General features: G+C 39.0%; 1 protein-coding gene across 2 annotated transcripts; it reads right to left on the reverse strand.

Annotated features, from left to right (window-relative positions):
• Positions 1 to 227: 227 nt before the first annotated feature.
• On the reverse strand, positions 228 to 7,289 carry LOC103722403 (RNA-binding protein 38-like). 2 transcript variants are annotated; one of them, XM_008812953.3, is made up of 6 exons: positions 6,650 to 7,289; positions 6,097 to 6,241; positions 4,987 to 5,104; positions 4,380 to 4,416; positions 2,798 to 3,059; positions 228 to 622 (listed from the first exon to the last, which is right to left on the reverse strand). In XM_008812953.3, exons 1-6 carry the CDS (start codon positions 6,839 to 6,841, stop codon positions 561 to 563), a joined length of 816 nt encoding a protein of 271 aa, XP_008811175.2. In that variant the 5' UTR covers positions 6,842 to 7,289; the 3' UTR covers positions 228 to 560. The 2 variants fall into 2 exon arrangements, with proteins under 2 accessions (XP_008811175.2, XP_008811176.2); XM_008812954.3 differs by having other exon boundaries at positions 6,097 to 6,220; positions 6,650 to 7,288.
• Between the last annotated feature and the right edge of the window lie 13,128 nt (positions 7,290 to 20,417).

Genomic DNA, 20,417 nt, shown 5'->3' on the forward strand with positions numbered 1-20,417 from the left:
TGCTAGGAGTTAATTTTAACAATAAATTTAAAATTTAGCAGTTAATCATTGTACATGTGCTTATATCTTCTAATCAAAGTGAATGTACAATAATTATCAATTGGTGAGCTTGAAAGGGGTGTTATCTTGCATCATCTAGCTTGTTTCACTTTACTATCTACTGAAAAGGATATTCTGTTCCGTCTCTTTTTGTCTGATGATAACACAAATCCAATCATTGCACCATGTTTTCTTACAAATTGTGATTCTGATAAACTTCAAAATTTTTGAAAAATCATAAATGTCCAATATATCTGATAGATTAAGTACATGTTATGAAAAAACAAAAAGAATTTTTTTAAAAAGGAAAAAGATAGTATTGAGCCAATTAGTGCCCATCCCAAGTCTTGTAATAGTTCATTGTTGATTTAGTTGCCCTCCACAAGAATCTTTTTCCATCACATGAAAAGAATAAATTTCAACCTTTAGGACTAATTGCACTTGTCAAGATTCTATCCTTCCATTACTTTCCATATCTGATAACGAGCAAGATGGCACTAGAAAGACGCAAAATTTCTCCTTCAAGCATTGGCACCCTCGGTAGTTGCGATAGTCGTTGTTGGTTGTTGAGAAGCTTGTGAATCTGAAGTATTCACCATATGAAATATTTAAAATATAACAAATGTTTGCCATTATAAATTCAATCAAGAACAATATTTGTTTATCTACTTAAGATAAAGATTTAAGACAATGTCTATCTTATGAAATGTTGTACAACATAAATAAATTAACAAAAATAAAATCAAAATGCGCTAATATTATAGAACATCATCAAGCTATTGCAGATTATAACAGATTATAGAATATAATGATTGGAAAAAATATGAAGCAGCAGATTTATTATGATTGCAATGGCATCAGCAGCTATTCATTAGAGTTATTTTTACTAGCTGAGCACATCCTTATATTTAGATCATCATATGCAAAGAAATATAAAATATAAAATCCATATCCTATTAAATGACCTTGGTGCAATGATAAGGTTGCCCAATCTAACTTGGGTGTGACAAGTTCAAAATACACAGATAATCTCTTAGCATATAGGGTTAAGGTTGTATATATATATATATATATATATATATATATATATATATATATATATATATATATATATATATATATATATATATATATATATATATATATATATATATATATATATATATATATATATATATAACCTCCCTAAATCCTGCAGTAAGGGGAGCCTCATGCACTAGGACACCCATTTAGATATTAGAGAAATGATAACTAATAAAAAGGTTGCAGAACTAGAATGTGCATATGTGTCTATATATATATATTATAGTTTAATTAGTTTTGTTAGATCTGGTTAGTGTTAAAATTGACAAGAATTTCAAATTTTAGAGATTTTAGACTATCATTGCTTAAAATTGACAATCATAATCTTATAAAATAATTAATCATAAAGAAAAAGAAATGCATCAAAGAACTATAACTAACATAGTAAATTTTAAACATACATAAAACATGACTTAACTAGCTATCCAATTTGCAAGAACATAATCTAATTAGTAAGTTTGTGAAATAAGTATAAAGTTTTAAATCTAAATGATATTGAATATGTATAATAAGATAGAAAATCTAAATCCATAGGGTAATTAAATGGCAAGCATCAACTCTCGTGAAACCTCTAGGGTTCTAGTATTTTCATATTATTAGAAAATATCATCTATTGGAGAACTTAAAGCTACTTCTTATATACAACTAATTGTTTTCTTACCAAAATATGCACATATACATGGAGGCACATATATTAGCATCTTTACTTTCAAACACTTATAAATATCAAAAAATATAGTATTTTAAATAATCTAAAGATAAAAGATAAATGGTCAAAAGATAGGCAAGCTACACTAATAATAACATATAACAAACTCAGACATGTTTATTGGCATCTAACATTTCTTTCATATGGAATATGGCATTCATTTGCCAATTAATTTCAACTAATGGATGTCAATCTTTGGACTTTAAATCTATATAATTAGAAATAGGCAAAAGCTATATAGCTTGAATTAACGAAAACCACCATATAAGTTCGTTAAACATTTGATTTAACATTAGATGGTAAGAATATCTGGATATAAGAACTTACCTCTTATGCATAAATAGATTCCTAAATTCAAGTGCTATAATCAGTTCAAATTTATTTAGCATATTTCTCCCCCTGACTCTTATATAAGGTCCATTTGTTTTATTTTAGCCTTTCCATTCTTTCTAAAGTACAATTGTAAAAGTCTTAAATTTCAAGCTAATAAATATGCATTTCATCAGAAACTTAAAATTACAAAATATAGTTCAAAAGATAAAAAATTTCATACAAGATATGATTTGTTCATTAAGATCCTAAATTATATATTATGCTATCTCACCTCAAAGGTGTCAAAAAAACAAGCTTTATGAACCTATGCTTAATTTAAAATATGCTAAATGTTATAAAGGAGATTATCTTGAAAATGCTTTTAGGTCTATCCTATATAATTCAATTGATGCCTTCTAATCTAGACTTTTTATAATTTCATAAATAGGCTAATTTGTGACACATTTTTCACCCTCTAGCCAAAAATTCAAGCCCAAGCATGCCTTCTAAGAATTTAAGCCAATCTAACTCCTTGACATCTATACCTCCTTTCTATGCCCACTGGTAGAAAATTTATAAGCACCAATGAAACCTTGAGTGAAAATATTGAAATGTACAAACATAAATACAGAAAGTAAAAGGTTTAGAAGTTACCTATTGTGTTTGGTGGTTGCCTTACATGTGGAGGGGGTTGTAGCTGAAAGGTAGAAGGCTGTGAGGATGAGGGAGAGATAGATCCCTCCATGTGGACCGTAGGATATTGCATGTATGGTGGGCGTGGATTTTGCAGTGTTGCCCTTGAAGTTGGCACAGTGTACCCCATGTGAGGATAATGATATGGTGGGCTAACAGTTGATGATGAAGAACCATACATCTGATGGTAGTAATGTGGCATCATTTGAGAATTGTATATAGCCTGCTCACACATTTTACAAAAAAACCAATCCATGCAACATAAGGTAATCAAAATTATATAAAACAATACATAAATAATAAGGGACAGCTAACTTTGATCCAAATATTGACTTTCCTTGTGCATTGATGAAGATTATATTTCTAGGTAATTAGCATTTAATATCTATGTTTTGTTATAGACTAGCCATTGTAATCAAAGAATTGCTTACTTGCATATTAATAATAGAATGATTTTTTTGTCCATGTTGGAAATACAAAGACAAAGATGTTCAAGAAAGAAAGAAAAGAAAAAAAAAAAGAATGATTAGTTGACTGCAATATGATTGAAAATTTTCAGTTATGGGAAAAAAAAATCTCTTAACAATTAACATAACTTCATGAAAATATAGAGAATAAAAAATTAAAAAAATGCTGAACTAATAAACAACACTTTTAAATAGACAAAATTATTTTCCACATTAAGTATACCATATGTCTGTGCAAATAGCCGAATCAAGGCCACTCAAAAAAAAAATTCTCTAGTAATTCTTATTAGCTCCTCTATTTTCTCTGAGAGATTTTTTTTTATGAATATTCTTCTAAAAAGTCAAATTTGTGTAAATACTCTATTAAAATTTATATTTATTTCCTTATCTTCATAAATACTATTTTTGTACAAATATTCCTAATATAGCGATTCTTCTAATATTATTAATTAAAACTATATCTATTTTAATTAAAAATAAAATAGAATTTTGAAAATTTTTTTTTATCCTCTAAATTTGAAACCATTAATTTTTTAACAACGTTAGATGGTATGGATACATATGCAAGGATAAAAATAAAAATAGAATAGCAAAATAAGTAAAGATATATATATATATATATATATAAATATTTATATAAAATTTAATATTTAGAAGATTATTTTATTTTATTTCATTTGGCGCATGGGGGGGAGGTTAGGACTTAGGAGGTCAGAAGATGCCGACGAGTCATGGGCTACATGGCAGGGGAAGGCAGGGTAGACCTATCCGAATACCTCTGACCTTACAACCCCCAGAAAGCCTAAGTATTTAATATGACCGAGAAACTTGACCAACGTAATAAGTTGGCAATTTCATGTGAGACTGTGCTATGGACTGCGGATGCATTTAGTGAAGAACCCCATTCCCAAGGAGGGGCCCTTCTCTAGACAGAATCTTGGAGGGCCTGGTCCTCGTTTAGAGCAGTTATGAATGTGATTTGTTCATTAATTCAGCAGTCCTAATGGGAATATGAGAGTCAAATTTGGACCAAAGGACAACACTTTTTTCAATTAAAATAAGAAAAAGGCACCAACTTGTTGGTATCCGTAATCAGTTGGGTAGGTCAGATACCTGCAAAGGAAGCAGAAACAATGCATAAGAACAGATGCAAGCACTGAAGCCAGCTTTTTAGTCCTTCATGGCCCAAAATGGATGGATCCATTCCATTCCAATCAATTGGCCTCAAAATTAGATCAGAAACAAGAAACCTGTGTGTGTTTAATTATGAAGCTCCATTCATCCACAATGGGACTCCATGGATGCACCATATAAGATTACATTAGATTATTTGATCCGGCCCAGACTGATTGATCAGCCTAAAAGAAACTGACCTAAATGAACAGCCAGGATTCCCCGGATTCAGTTGAGCTAATGTGGGCCCTCTGGATGCATGACAGGCATCGAATGCATCTGAGGCAAGCAGCCAAATTGGAATCTAGGCTTTGGAGCAGGAGCCATTCATTTTGGGTTCTCCATGTCCATGATGGAGCTGTGCAAGGGGGAAGGGGGACCATTGGATTAAATGCTGTGGCATAGCTCCCACCAATTCATTTAATGGGCTTTCCCTGTTTCCCATACACAAATATGGATGGGACCCATTCATTGAAGTAGAGATCAGTTGCAGCAGACAGGAGTACTCACCCAAAATGAGCAGGATAGAGGACTGGTGGTGGAGGGGGCATTTGGGCTGGCACTCTGCTATATGATGGGCCCACATCTTGAGGTGGGCCCTGAGAAAGGCTCCCAACTTGAGTCCTCCCTGCACACATAACAAATTTTCAGAAATTCAAAAACCAACTTAGAGAAAACCTAATAAATAATAAATATATAAAGTTTCGCATCCAGCTGAAAAAAAAAGAAGAAAAAATGATTAGTGCTAGAAGCTATCATCGTCTAACTATTGGAGTTGAGCTGGACTTCGGCTCAATCAAGCTCGGCTCAAGCCTGGCTCATTAGGTTGTCGTCTTCTTGTTTGGCGGCTCCTTCTGGTTTCCTAGGCTCCAAGTTTTGACTTAGCTCAGCTCATACAAAATTGGCTTACTTGAGCATGAAGCATGCAAACCAATGACAACTAATACCGGCCTAGTAGCAATAAAAACAAATCTTTAAATATTAAGCAAATAGTCATTATCAAGTAAAAGGTAAACTACCATATACATAGTTAAAACCATAATCTTATAACCATATCTAAATTAACAATTATAATAGTATAATGGAGAACTAAAATGACACACTTCTTTCGTTGTAATCCACTTTCTTTGACCTACAAAGGCAACTTCCAATATTTTGTTAAATAGTTAATCTTATCCATTAAGATAATCATCATGAGCTGGCTAAAGAAACAGATCAGCACTAAAAATTGGTGACATTATCAATGCCTAAAACTACATTATAATGATAAAATTAACATCCACACCTAGTCGACCACCACCCTAGCTTGGCTCAACCTCATGTGGCCAAATGAGTCCAACTCGACAAGCTAATGCCTTGCTAGCTCACCCCACTGTCCCACCTAGTGGGTCTTGATCCTGTGGGCTGGCAACCCTCCTTTTAGGTAGGTGTTGGACCCCACCAGTGTCTCATCCCCCATGACCAATGGCCTCGCTTTGAGATGAGAAGAAGCAGTAGGCTAGAATGACACGCTTATCATATATCATATATATTTATATATATATCATGATATCAATGTCCTACTGTAATAAAATAAATTTGTGATCAATATATGTGCACATATTTTTTAGGGCAGAGTACCTCGAGGAGGGGAAGGGCGAGGACGGCCCATGGAAGCGATGTTGCAGTTGGCTCGCCGGCCGTCGATGACCGGGTTGGGGTCCGCCACAGAAAGCCTGGCCGAATCCGGGTCACGGAACGTCACCTGCCCATTGCCATACGTGGCCTTCGCAATGTTAGCAGAAAACCACTACTGCAAACAGATCGACCAAAAACAATAACCTGACCAAAATGACAGTCCATTTATTCCTCCCTTCCCATTCTTGTCTCCTCCATTTAGAGCCATCAAACCAAGTTTCAGTCCTAAGAATAGATGTTTTTCTCATTTACTCTAAGTACTTATCGATCCATAGATGTTTCCTTCATGAATAAAGGAAAAAAAATCCATAAGATGGATTAAGAAGGAGATTCTTAATATTGGAGATTCCAAGAGGAGATGGAGGTAACTCTATAGTTTTTGTTCTCTTCCATCATGAGAAAAAAAGAAAATATATGAAGAAGTGATGCATAGCAGTACTGTTGATAGATCCTGATGAAATTGGTGAGGAGGGGGAGAGAGAGAGAGAGAGCTCACGAAGCCATAGCCTTTGGATCTCCCGGTGTTCTTGTCGGTTATGATGACGGCCTCGAGGATCTCGCCAAACTGCTGGAAGTATCGGCGCAGCTCTTCGGTTGGGGTCTCCCATGCCAAGCCTCCCACAAAGACCTTGGTTAAAGTCGTGTCCCCAAACCTTGATCTATAACTAGATGGACTAGAAGAAGCCATGGATACCGACAGTAATATATATCTATAGCAAGCTAACAACCCTCTCTCTTTCTCTCTCTAAATATATATCTCTCTGTAAAGGGACACAAGGAGAGGTAGATAGCTAGTTGGTGAGCCGAGTGACCTTTCTTCTCTTCTTGGGGTTCTTCTTCTCTTCCTCTTCTTTGGTGGCCTCTCCACCTTCCATGACCTGGCTTCAAGGCTTGTGGGAGAGAACAAGAGATCGAGGAGGAGAGGAGAGAGAGAAATAGAGAGGCAGTTGAGGAATCTAGCAAGGCTGGGATGGAGATCCGGCAGGTGCAAGGGGTCTCCTCGCTGGATGAGGGGTTTGGATATCGAATGACAGCTGCATGACCCCTCTTGGGCTCTCTCACCCGTCACCACCACGCCCCCGCCGGGTCTTTTCCGTCCTCCCCGTCTCCCTTTCCCCACCAATTGATCGACAACAAACACATCAAAGCTTGATATACACAAAGAAACAAAATATTCTAACCTATTTCCTTTGGGAGCCAAGGGGAGGGGGAATAAAAGATGTGGGGCTTCTTCTTTTTTGCTAATGACCCATCTGTCCAACAAGTGAACCAGATTGATGGAATTAGGACATGAGTCATTCATTGCAAGTAGGGCCTTGTGAGCCAGCAGAATGGGGACCATTTGAGTGTCAACCAATATACTATTGGCTTGGTTGAGCTCAATAGTCATTGTCATGCCCCCTAAAAACCTTGTAAGCATGTTTTCCTTTCCCAACAGGCAACTGATGATGGTTAGTTTTAGGGTGGGGGACCCTAGGAGTATCTTGGTGGTGGTCTTAACAAAGGATTGCAAATTTGAACCTCACTTGGTGCTGAAAAGAAGAAGAATCAGAGACAGAGTAAGGAAAAGGTAAGAGAAAGAAGTAAAATTGATCATATCATTTTTCTTGCAATCGTAGGGTACATTGTCCCTGCTTATATAGGGTGTGAAGGAGGATAAAATGGGAAAAAAGTTGTTAGAGAATCGTTTGGAGAATCAGATCTGAACTGATTCTAGTGTAACGGAATTCTGGTAAGGAAACGTCTTCAGCTGAAACATTTCATGTTGTTCCCGTTTGAGCTGAGACGTTTCAGCTGCAGAGCTGTTACAGGTGCCCTGTTCAGTGGACAGAGGTAATTCATCTGTTGTTTGTTAATACCCCCCCGGCAAGTTGAGCATTGGGGTTGATGTGAAGCTTGGAGCTGATGTGAGCATGCCTTTGGACCGAGAGAGGTTTAGTGAAGATATCAGCCAATTGATCCAGGGAAGAGACATGTGCAAGTTGAACTTCATGAGACTGAATCTTTTCCCGGATGAAGTGATAATCGACCTCAATATGTTTGGTTCTGGCATGAAATACTGGATTGGAAGCTAGCATCATAGCAGATATGTTGTCGCAGAGAAGGGTCGTGGGGGAGGAGACTGGAATGGCTAGTTCTTGAAGAAGTCGTCGGAGCCAAATGAGTTCTGTTGTTGTAATGGCTAGTGCTCGATACTCAGCTTCAGTAGATGATCTGGCAACAGTGGGTTGCTTCTTGGCGCACCATGAAATCAGGTTAGAGCCAAGAAAAATACAGAACCCTGTGGTAGACCTTCTATCAGTTGTGTTGCCTGCCCAGTCTGAATCACAATAAGCTGATAGTGTTAATTCTCCTGGACTAAAACATAGGGAATAATCAATAGTGCCTTTGATGTATCGGAGAATCCGCTTCAGCATGTGAAAGTGTTGTAGAAGTGGGCGATGCATAAACTGACATATATAGTTGACGGCAAATGAAATGTCCGGTCTTGTAATGGTGAGATATTGCAAGGAACCTGCCAGACTTCGAAAAAGTGTAGGATCATCGAAGAGGTCTGTGTCGGAGGATTGCTGAATTTTAGTAGAGAGAGGTGATTGTACCGGATTGCAATCTAACATTCCTGCTTTATTGAGGAGATCAGAGGCATAGGTGGACTGAGAGAGAGATACTCCATTTGGTGTGTAAGTTGCCATGACCCCCAGAAAATATGCGAGAGTGCCGAGGTCTTTAATGTTGAATTGTTGCTGAAGTTTCTGAAGTAGAACAGAAACGGCATCTGCACAATTTCCGGTGATGAGGATGTCGTCCACATAGATCAAGACATATAGGACGGTGCTTCCTTGGTGAAACAAAAGAAGGGAGGAATCTGCAGAGCTGATCGTAAATCCTAGAGTGATCAGAAATTTGGAAAATGTAGTGAACCATTGCCTGGGAGCTTGTTTGAGACCATAGATGGCCTTCTTTAATTTGCAGACATGATGTGGATAGAGTGGATCAATGAACCCCTTGGGTTGCTCCATGAAAATTGTCTCCTCTAGTTGCCCATGCAAGAAGGCATTTGACACATCAATTTGTCTGATTGGCCAGCGAGATGAAAGGGCAAGAACTATTAGTAACCTGATCGTTTGAAATTTAGCCACAGGGCTAAACGTTTCCAAGTAGTCAATCCCATACTGTTGCTTGAACCCCTGTGTCACAAGTCTGGCTTTGTATCTGGCTATGGACCCATCTGAATGATGTTTGATTTTATAGGTCCATTTACACCCTAGAGTATGCTGAGAGGGTGAGCGGGGAACTAAATCCCAAGTCCCTTGTGCCAATAGGGCATCAAATTCCTAGGACATAGCACTTCTCCAATGGTTATCCGTGACAGCCTGTGAAAAACAAGATGGTTCCGAACCGGTGGAAATGGAGCCGAGCATGGAGAGAATCCGGCGTGGTTTAAGAGTCCCAGTTTGGGATCTGGTGACCATTGGATGTCTGTGGGGAGGTTGTGGAGGTAGTGTGATGGAGGTAGATGGGGTGGCGTCGACCATATTGTCGATTGTAGTAGATGGAACTGGTTGTTGTGGGGAGGAACAACAGCTGGATAGGGGAGGTGAAGAGGAGAAGGAAGGAGTAGAGGAGCTAGGTTGAAGTAAAGGGATAGGCAACAATGGAGGTTTGGGGTGAAGATTGCTGCTCGGCCTAGGCAAAGGAAAAACTATTTTCATCAAACTTAATGTGGCAAGAGATAAAAATTCTGCCAGTGGTAGGATTGTAGCAACGGTAGGCTTTATGATGTTGGGAATAACCAAGGAACACACACAGTATGGATCGTGGAGAGAGCTTGTTGGTTGTGTAGGGCTTGAGCCAGGGAAAACAAGTGCAGCCAAATACTTTTAGAAGACTGTAGTCAGGGGGGTGATGATGAAGAGTTTCATAGGGAGAGATTTTGTGAAGTAAGGCGGTGGGTAAACGATTGATCAAAAATACTGCAGTGTGCAGTGCTTCAAGCCAAAATTGTGGTGGGAGTGAGGCATGAAGGAGAAGGCTACGGACAACTTCCAGGATGTGGCGGTGCTTCCTTTCAGCAACGCCGTTTTGTTCAGGAGTATGAGGGGCAGACATTTGATGTAATATACCATGAGATGAAAATAATTTGTGGAACTTGGTGTTGTTGTATTCACCACCTCCATCTGTTCTAAACCTTTTTATGGTGGTAGAGAATTGGTTTTCTACCAATGCTTTGAAATGAACAAAGGATTGGAAGACATCAGATTTAAATTTCAGGGGATAGACCCAACTGAACCTACTGAAATCATCCATAAAGAGAACATAATACTGAAAACTAGAGATGGAGGGGGTAGGGGAAGGACCCCATACATCGGAGTGTACTAGTTGTAAAGGACCGGTGGTTGAAATTTTAATGGAGGAAAAGGAAAGCTTGTGGCTCTTTGCCCTGCAGCAGGATGGACAGATTGTGGAAGTAACTGAGGTAGTGTTGTTGCTGTGTTCCTTGAGGACCGGTAAGAAAATGGATGAAGCCGGGTGACCGAGACGAAGATGCCAGAGGGATGCGGAGGCAGATATGGAGATTAGAGCAGAAGCTGCAGACGTTGAGGAAGGTGTAAAGGTGAAGGATATTCTGTAGAGGCCCTCAGAGCACCGCTCCTGAAAAAGAACTTGGTGGCTGTGTTTGTCCTTGATAACACAGTCAGCAGAGTCGAAAAGAAGGATGCAATCATTATCAGATGCTAGTTTGTAAACAGAGAGGAGGTTGTGGGAGATGTGGGGTACATGAAGTATTTGGGAGAGCTTAAAAGTATGAGTGGGAGTGGAAAGAGTACTGGTCCCTGTTTGTTGAATATGCAGGGAGTCTCCATTTCCAACCGTTACCTGATCAGAACCATAGTATGAAGAGGGCTGCTGCAGATTGGAGGAGGTAGGAGTGAGATGGGATGTTGCCCCGATATCAATAATCCACTCAGAGGGAGTGGATGAGCCAGCAGAGGAGGTAAGATAAGCTTGATGAGCTGCAGGGGAGGAAACCGCTCCAGTAAAGTTGGTATCTAATCGATACCAGCAGGTGAGTGCTGAATGTCCTCGTTTGTGACAAATCTGGCATTCCACCGATGATCTGAACTGTCGACCACGGCCGGAGTTCCAGCCGATAGATCGCTGGTCAATCTGGAAACGACCACGGCCACAAAATGAATTTGATCTACCATGTCGTCCTCTGCCTCGTATGGCTGAGAGAGCAAAGGATGGGTCAGGAGCAGAGTGTTGGTTCTCTTTGTTAGTGAGGATGATTTCCTCACTGGCTAGGAGGGCATAGAACTCTTCCAAATCAATAGGCGAGGAACGAGTCCATATGGCAGTTGAAAAAGAATCATAGAGAGCCGGAAGACCATTCAGAATGTGTAGGATGATGTCTTCAGTGTCAATTTGAGCTCCAGCAGCAGCTAGAGTATCAACTTTGGATCGAATTTGATCCAGATATTGAGACATTGGGGAATCAAGTTTCTTCAAATTGTGCAGCTCCGTCTTTAGTTGAATGATGTGTGTTCGAGAAGCAGAATTCAATCTGCTATTCAGAGTGCTCCAGATTTGAGAACAGTGTTCCAAATTGATGACGGACGGTAGAATGGAGGGGGAAATTGTGGAGGTCAGAGCCGTGGCGAGAAGGAGATCAGTGTTGATCCAGGAATCATAGAGACTTGCTTCAGATCTATCAGGAGCAGTCGAACCATCCAGAAAACCTAGAAAGCCATTTGCCTTGAAGACTTTCGTGATCTGGGATCGCCATATGAGGAAGTTTTGGGAGGTAAGAGAGATTGGCACCAGGGTATTGATTTTACCCAGCAAAAATTTGAGCCGAGAAGAGATGATTTTCTCCTCAATGGCTTGAGCTCCTTCTGTTGGGTTTTGACCCACATGACCACATCGTGGTCAGTTACAATCCCGTGAGAAGTGGACGCATTATCCTTGATGGTAGGATAACATAACGGGTCTCACCCTCTGCCTAGTGAGAGAACACAGAAAAGGGACTCCATCGCCTGGGTGTTCGAACAGGGGCCAAGAGGGAGATACGAACAAAGATTTGATCATCCAGAAAGAAAGGAAGCTTTAAGCAATCAGTCTATCAATGGATCCAGGTATGCTTTGCTTCTTAAAGTTTGGTTCTATTATGATCCTCTATTTACAGATGTGTTTAACATGTGGTATTAGAGCCTGGTTCATCTCAGAACCAGATCTCAGTGAAAGGGTAGATCACAGTGGACAAGGCAATGGTCGTTTTGGCACCATAGAGGCGATCTCATCATCGCAATCTTGACCGGCCGTCACTGGGACGCCGGGATATTGCGCCGAGAGCCGACCATTGCATTGTCCCTGGATGGGTTTTTGATGATTCCATACAAACCCAATGCCGGATCCATGGATTTGAGAACTAACCCCGGTGGATTTGAGAAATAACCCCACCCAGGGTTTGACCCTGCTGACGCCGGATCTGGCCGGCATATGCCGCCGTGAGCCATCAGAGGATCCGGCGTAGCCGCCGGCCATGGTCTCCCTCCCACTCCATAAAAAAAAAAAAAAAGGGAGACGGGTCGGAAGATAAAACTCACCGGATGATCGCCGTCGGTCGGCGTATTCCTGCGGGTGACGCCGTCGGGCGGCGTTTCGTCCGGCGTCGGGCCCATTTCGGTGGCGCCGTCGGGCGGCACTTCGTCCGGCGGCATGATCGCCTCCCGCTGCTCCTAAGAGCCGACGGGTTGGGTTCGGCGGAACCCCAACCCGCCGGCGTTGCCTGCTGGCGTGCGACCGCCGGTGGGCTCGCCATCGGGCGGCGAGTCCACCGGAGGGAAGCGGCGCGCTCACCGCCCCGGCGACCGGAGGCTGGCGGGCTGGGTTCGGCGGAACCCTAGCCCGCCGCTAAAAGAGGAGGAAGACGGGTCGGGATCGACCCGTCTTCAGTTCTTTTAAAAAAAAAATAATAATAATAATTTATTCATAACGGGTTTTGGGCATGAGTTTCGACCCGAACCCGGAATAGATAACCCGTCTGGGGCATAACAGGCATAACGAGTTCGGGTTTTTGGGTTTCGATCCGAAACCCGAATTCGTTTAGACAATAGATGGGAAAATTTTCAGTTAAGCCCTTATGAAAATTTTATTGTTTCATACAGCCCTCCCGGGGATGATAAAAGAATGAAATGTTTCTGTTTAAGTCCCTGTGAAACATACCATTTATACTGAAGTCTTAGAGGGCTGTTACAAGTTGAAAATGTTTCTATTAAGTCCCTATAAAATATTTTATTTATTGTGAAGTCCTTAGAGGGCTGTTAAAGGATGAAATTGTTTCTGTTAAGCCCCTGTGAAACATTTTATTTATGCTGACATCCTTCTAGGGCTATAAGAAACAAAATATTTTAATTTAGTCCCTGTAAAGCATATCACTTGTTTAGAGGTCCTCAAAATATGTTAATTTAGTCCCTATAAAATATATTATTTATGCAGAGGTCCTTGTAGGGTAATGTGATAAAAATTTTGTCATTTATTTTACATTTTAGCATACTTGATAGCATGATATGACACATGTACTGATTGTGTAGATTAGTAAAATATTAAATATATGTTTTATTTTAATTTGTCATATTATGAATTGTCAATTATGTGCAATGTCATTATTTTAATTTGATGTCTATATTATGAAATAGTTTGGTAGTTGCCAAAGTAACCCAACTAGAATGTTTAATAGACATCAAGTCATCAAATACTCTAATCCCATGTATTAAGATAATGACTTTGCAAATTATGACTTACAGTTTTTCAATCATGAGATATTATGGATTGGCCCAAAGGTGCACCACTTTCAAATGATTGATTTGCTGAGTTAGGATAATTAATGAGTATCCTTGATTTAATAGGTTTTGGATGCTCAAAGGCAACAGACCTATTTGAATTTTGGACCTATATCATTAATTATTCCTAGGTGAATTGGAAATCACCATAATAGTAATTTAGTATTTCATGATTACTACCCAAAGGTGTATTATGGTAATACTATTTATGTTATTCATCATTATTGCTAACTCAAAGTGTTAATGTTGTAAGCATTTTCTTATTGTTAATTTTCTTATTGCAGTATCTATTCCTGTTTCGCTTCATTCGCAAGCTTCATCTGTTACGATCTTTAATGAAACTAATTTCTCAGAGTGGAATGAACAAGTCCAGTTTCACCTAGGTGTTCTGGATCTTGATTTAGCACTCCGATCTGAGAAACCGGCTGACATTACTGATTTGAGCAGCTCGGAAGAAAGGTCTTTTTATAAGACTTGGGAAAGATCGAACAGATTGAGCATTATGTTTATGCGGATGAGTATAGCGAATAATATCAAGTCAACGCTTCCTGAATGTGACAGTGCTCAAGCATTATTGAAAACTGTGGAAGAACGTTTCCGATCTGCTGATAAGTCTCTGGCTGGGACATTAATGGCTAAACTAACCACCATGAAATTTGATGGTACTTGTGGGATGCATGAGCATATCCTTGAAATGACAAATATAGCAGCTAAACTGAAGGCTCTAGGGATGGATGTGAATGAATCCTTTTTGGTTCAATTTATTTTGAACTCCTTGCCTCCTCAATTTGGATCATTTCAAATTCACTATAACACTATTAAGGATAAGTGGAATGTGAATGAATTGACCAGTATGCTTGTTCAAGAGGAGACAAGACTTAAGCAACAAGGATATCATTCTGTCAATCTTGTAAGTCATGGAGCCAGGAAGAAATGGAAGAAGCCAAGAAAGGGCATGAAGAGTGGACCATCCAAGGGTAAAGAGCCTCATCATGATACCGAGGTTCATAAGAAGAAACAAAACAAAGATAGATGCCATTTCTGCAAAAAATTGGGACACTATCAGAAGGACTGCCATAAACGCAAGGCATGGTTTGAAAAGAAAGGTAAGCCTTTGGCTTATGTATGTTTTGAATCAAACCTTACTGAAGTTCCTTCTAATACTTGGTGGTTTGACTCAGGTTCTAATGTTCATGTTTCTAATACGATGCAGGGATTCCTTACAACCCAGATGCAAGATCCAAATGAAAGTTTTATCTTTTTGGGGAATGGGGTTAGAGTTCCTGTAACAGCTGTTGGAACCTATCGTTTGCTTTTAAATACTGGTTGTCATTTAGATTTGCTTCAGACTCTTTATGTTCCTTCTATTTCTAGAAATTTAATTTCTGTTTCTAAACTTGATATTGAAGGATATTTCTTTAAAATTGGAAATGCTAGTTTGCGTCTTTTCAAAGACAATGTCTTTCTTGGTTCTGGTGTTTTGTGTGATGGATTATATAAAGTAAATCTTGATAATCATTTTGCTGAAACTCTTATGACCTTGCATCATAATGTTGGAATTAAACGAAACCTGATAAATAAAAAATCTTCTAACTTGTGGCATAAAAGATTGGGTCATATATCCAAAGAAAGATTAGAGAGATTAGTAAAGGATGGGATTTTGTCAAACTTAGACTTTACTGATCTCGGTATGTGTGTAGACTGCATTAAGGGAAAGCAAACCAAACACACAAAGAAAGTTGCCACAAGAAGTGAAGAACTTCTTGAAATTATCCATACAGACATTTGTGGGCCTTTTGACTCCCCATCATTTGGTAGAGAGAAGTATTTTATCACCTTTATTGATGATTTTTCACGTTATGGTTATGTCTATTTGTTGCATGAAAAATCTCAGGCAGTGGATGTCCTAGAGGTATACATTACTGAGGTTGAAAGACAATTAGATAGAAAGGTGAAAATTGTCAGGTCTGATAGAGGTGGTGAATATTATGGTAGGTATGATGAAACAGGACAACACCCTGGCCCATTTGCTAAACTCTTAGAAAAGCATGGCATACGTGCTCAATACACTATGCCGGGAACGCCACAGCAGAATGGAGTAGCTGAAAGGCGTAATCGTACTCTTATGGATATGGTTAGGAGTATGTTAAGTAATTTTCCGTTACCCATGTCGTTGTGGATGGAAGCCCTTAAGACCGCTGTATACATATTAAACCGGGTTCCTAGTAAGGCAGTTCCAAAAACTCCTTTTGAGTTATGGACAGGAAGAAAACCGAGTTTAAGACACCTGCATGTTTGGGGTTGTCCGGCGGAGGCCAGAATTTATAATCCACATGAAAAGAAATTGGATTTTAGAACGATTAGTGGATACTTTATAGGTTATCCCGAAAAATCCAAAGGGTATAGGATTTACTGTCCTAACCATAGTACGAGAATTATAGAGACCGGTAATGTCAAATTCATTGAGAATGGTGAAACCAGTGGGAGTGATAAACCACAAAATGTGAAAATTCAAGAAGTTAGGGTGCAAGTCCCTTTACCCATGACTTCTAAGAAAATTGTTGTTCCTACAGTTGTCACACAGTTTAATAACAATGAACAACAAATTAATGATCAAACACTCCATAATGAAGTTATCACCACTGAACAAGTTGTAGAAGAACCACAAGGGATGACATTAAGGAGATCTCAAAGAGAAAGAAGATCTGCCATTCCAAATGATTATATGGTTTATCTACAAGAATTTGATTTTGATATAGGGACAAGGAAAGATCCGGTTTCTTTTAAACAAGCCATAGAAAGTATTGATTCTATTAAATGGATTGATGCCATGAAAGATGAGTTGAAATCAATGGATCAGAATGAAGTCTGGGATGTCGTTGATTTGCCCGAAGGTTGTAAGACAGTTGGGTGTAAGTGGGTCTTTAAGACCAAGCTCGACTCAAAGGGTAATGTTGAACGACATAAAGCCAGACTGGTGGCCAAAGGTTTCACTCAGAAAGGAGGCATTGATTATAAAGAGACCTTTTCTCCTGTATCTAAAAAGGACTCATTTAGAATTATTATGGCTTTGGTTGCACATTATGATTTAGAGTTGCACCAAATGGATGTAAAAACTGCTTTTCTGAATGGGAGTTTAGATGAAGAAGTCTATATGGACCAGCCCGAAGGTTTTCCATTAAAGGGAAAAGAACACATGGTTTGCAAATTAAAGAAGTCAATATATGGTCTTAAACAAGCTTCCCGACAATGGTATCGCAAGTTCAATGATACCATCATTTCCTTCGGTTTTAAGGAAAACACTGTTGATCGGTGTATATACCTGAAGGTCAGTGGGAGTAAGTTTATCTTTTTGGTCCTATATGTTGATGACATATTGCTTGCCAGTAGTGATCTTGGCTTATTGTATGAAACTAAGGTTTTTCTCTCAAAGAACTTTGAAATGAAAGATATGAATGAGGCAACCTACGTGATAGGCATTGAAATTTTTCGTGATCGATCACGTGGATTGTTAGGGTTGTCTCAAAAGGCATATATAGACAGAGTTCTAGAGAGATTTGGTATGGAGAATTGTTCAGCCAGTGTTGTTCCAATTCAGAAAGGGGATAAATTTAGTCTCATGCAATGCCCACAGAATGAATTGGAACGTAAGCAGATGGAAAAAATACCTTATGCTTCTGCAGTTGGTAGCTTGATGTACGCTCAGACCTGTACCAGACCGGACATCAGTTTTGCAGTTGGAATGCTAGGAAGATACCAAAGTAATCCAGGGATGGATCACTGGAAAGCTGCAAAGAAGGTGATGAGATACTTGCAAGGAACAAAGAATTACATGCTTACATATAGAAAGTCAGATAGCCTTGAGGTGATTGGCTATTCGGATTCAGACTTTGCTGGATGTGTGGATAGTAGAAAGTCAACGTTTGGCTATTTGTTCCTATTAGCTGGAGGAGCAATCTCATGGAAAAGTGCCAAACAGACAAGCACTGCTTCGTCCACCATGGAAGCAGAATTTGTGGCATGCTTTGAGGCCACGGTTCATAGTTTGTGGCTGCGTAACTTTATCTCGGGACTTGGGGTTGTCGACTCTATTGCCAGGCCGCTGAGAATCTTTTGTGACAATACTGCAGCCGTCCATTTCTCCAGAAACGACAAATATTCTAATGGTGCCAAGCACATTGAGCTTAAATATTTTGTTGTCAAGGAGGAAGTTCAGAAACAAAATGTGTCTATAGAAAATATGAGGACAGAGCTCATGATTGCAGATCCTTTGACAAAAGGTTTACAACCGAAGACTTTAAAGAGCATGTTGAAAGAATGGGTCTTAGTTGTAATCCATGATATTAGTTGAGGATTGTATTATGTTTATTTCTTTGACACTTAGATATAATTGATTATGTTTCTGTTTTTCCTGTTCTTCAAATATATGTACATGTATGGGTTTGAATGTATGATTACAGGAATTGTCTTTGACAAAGACATAATGTTTGACCATTAAAGATACTTCTCATTTATGGACTATGGTTAAATAATTTGCTAGTGTTGTGGTACTTGGAAGGAACTGTGTCATTATATTGATGTGGAACCGCCTTGACTCGCATTAGTAAGTTGTTTAATTATGGTATTATGATGACCCAAGTGACTATATATGGATTAGAATGATGCGCGCCTAATGTTTATATCATTTCTAACTAAAGTATGGTCATATGGGTCAAGTGGAGAATGTTGGGTTTTGACCCACATGACCACATCGTGGTCAGTTACAATCCCGTGAGAAGTGGACGCATTATCCTTGATGGTAGGATAACATAACGGGTCTCACCCTCTGCCTAGTGAGAGAACACAGAAAAGGGACTCCATCGCCTGGGTGTTCGAACAGGGGCCAAGAGGGAGATACGAACAAAGATTTGATCATCCAGAAAGAAAGGAAGCTTTAAGCAATCAGTCTATCAATGGATCCAGGTATGCTTTGCTTCTTAAAGTTTGGTTCTATTATGATCCCCTATTTACAGATGTGTTTAACACCTTCTTCGGATCTTGTGATGTTTTCTGATCCGGGAGACGCCATAGGCAACCGAACCTCCAGCTCGATTGACTGCTCTGACATAGATAGCTAGAGCTTTCCCATTGATGAAGGACAAGCTCTGGATATTAGGCCAGGTCTTGTGGCTCTGATACCATGAAAAGAAGAAGAATCAGAGACAGAGTAAGGAGAAGGTAAGAGAAAGAAGTAGAATTGATCATATCATTTTTCTTGCAATCATAGGGTTCATTGTCCCTACTTATATAGGGTGTGAAGGAGGATAAAATGGGAAGAAAGTTGTTAGAGAATCGTTTGGAGAATCAGATCTGAACTGATTCTAGTGTAACGGAATTCTGGTAAGGAAACGTCTTCAGCTGAAACATTTCATGTTGTTCCCGTTTGAGCTGAGACATTTCAGCTGCAGAGCTGTTACAGGTGCCCTGTTCAGTGGACAGAGGTAATTTATCTGTTGTTTGTTAATAGGTGCATCAATATATACACCAAGTTGTATAATTAGTTTGAAAATTTATGATACCTGGAGCGGCGTCATGCAAACGTGGACAATCCATCATTCATTTTCCTAATGTCAGTCATCATGTCAAATTAGGGCCCGGGGTGATTAACTTATGAAGAAAGAGCTATTGGAAAATGATCCCATGTCAGCATTGGAGCTTTTAACATATAATAGCTGATCTGAAATTTTAGGGCCAGCCATGATCTTCTGTGATCAATAAACGGTTGTATTGGATATTTGTTAAGGCTAAATATGTTGTATTGTTAGTACCAAATAACTTGCTTGATGGTATAATCTTAGAAAACATAAAGACATCATGATAGATGACACTTAGGTTCTCGGGACGAAATGATTCATCTTTTACTTAACTTTCTACTGTAAATCATCATAAAGTTATTATTCTCATTATGTCAACTTGATCTAATTAAATTTGCTCCATTATATTGCCATCATACAATTAGGTTATACAATGTTATGTTTATTCATTAATATACTCGGTGCATGCAATCCTCTTAAAAACTTTAAATATTATGCAAGAGGATATTCAGCATTTCAGGTTGCCGCTACTAGGAGTACGCCTTGAGCTACTTCCAAGCACACACCTGTCGCTGGTTAAGAAAGAAAGTGACCCTTCCATGTGCAGCAGCAACATAATTGTTCAATATATTGATGGTTCCTTAAGACCGACAAAGCATGCATATAGATATAATCTTAAACAAAATATTTTTTTTCTTCTTGTGGTAAATATTTTTTCTTTAACCAATAAATATTCTTTTATTTTTTTTTTCAAAAAAAAGAATGGGCAATAACAAACATTCATCCATTCACACATACACACACGTCTGCATGCAAGCATGTACACACACATAATACATATATACAT

The sequence above is a fragment of the Phoenix dactylifera genome, unplaced genomic scaffold (genome assembly GCF_009389715.1).
Source record: "Phoenix dactylifera cultivar Barhee BC4 unplaced genomic scaffold, palm_55x_up_171113_PBpolish2nd_filt_p 000407F, whole genome shotgun sequence".
NCBI classification, from domain to species: domain Eukaryota; kingdom Viridiplantae; phylum Streptophyta; class Magnoliopsida; order Arecales; family Arecaceae; genus Phoenix; species Phoenix dactylifera.

Bases quoted from the DNA above. Each gene is read 5' to 3' on its own strand.
- LOC103722403 (XM_008812953.3), bottom strand. From the start codon at position 6,841: ATGGCTTCTTCTAGTCCATCTAGTTATAGATCAAGGTTTGGGGACACG. The intron at 6,242-6,649 runs GTGAGCTCTCTC...AACATTGCGAAG, and splicing joins GATCCAAAGGCTATGGCTTC to GCCACGTATGGCAATGGGCA. The intron at 623-2,797 runs GTAACTTCTAAA...TGAATACTTCAG, and splicing joins GCAACCACCAAACACAATAG to ATTCACAAGCTTCTCAACAA.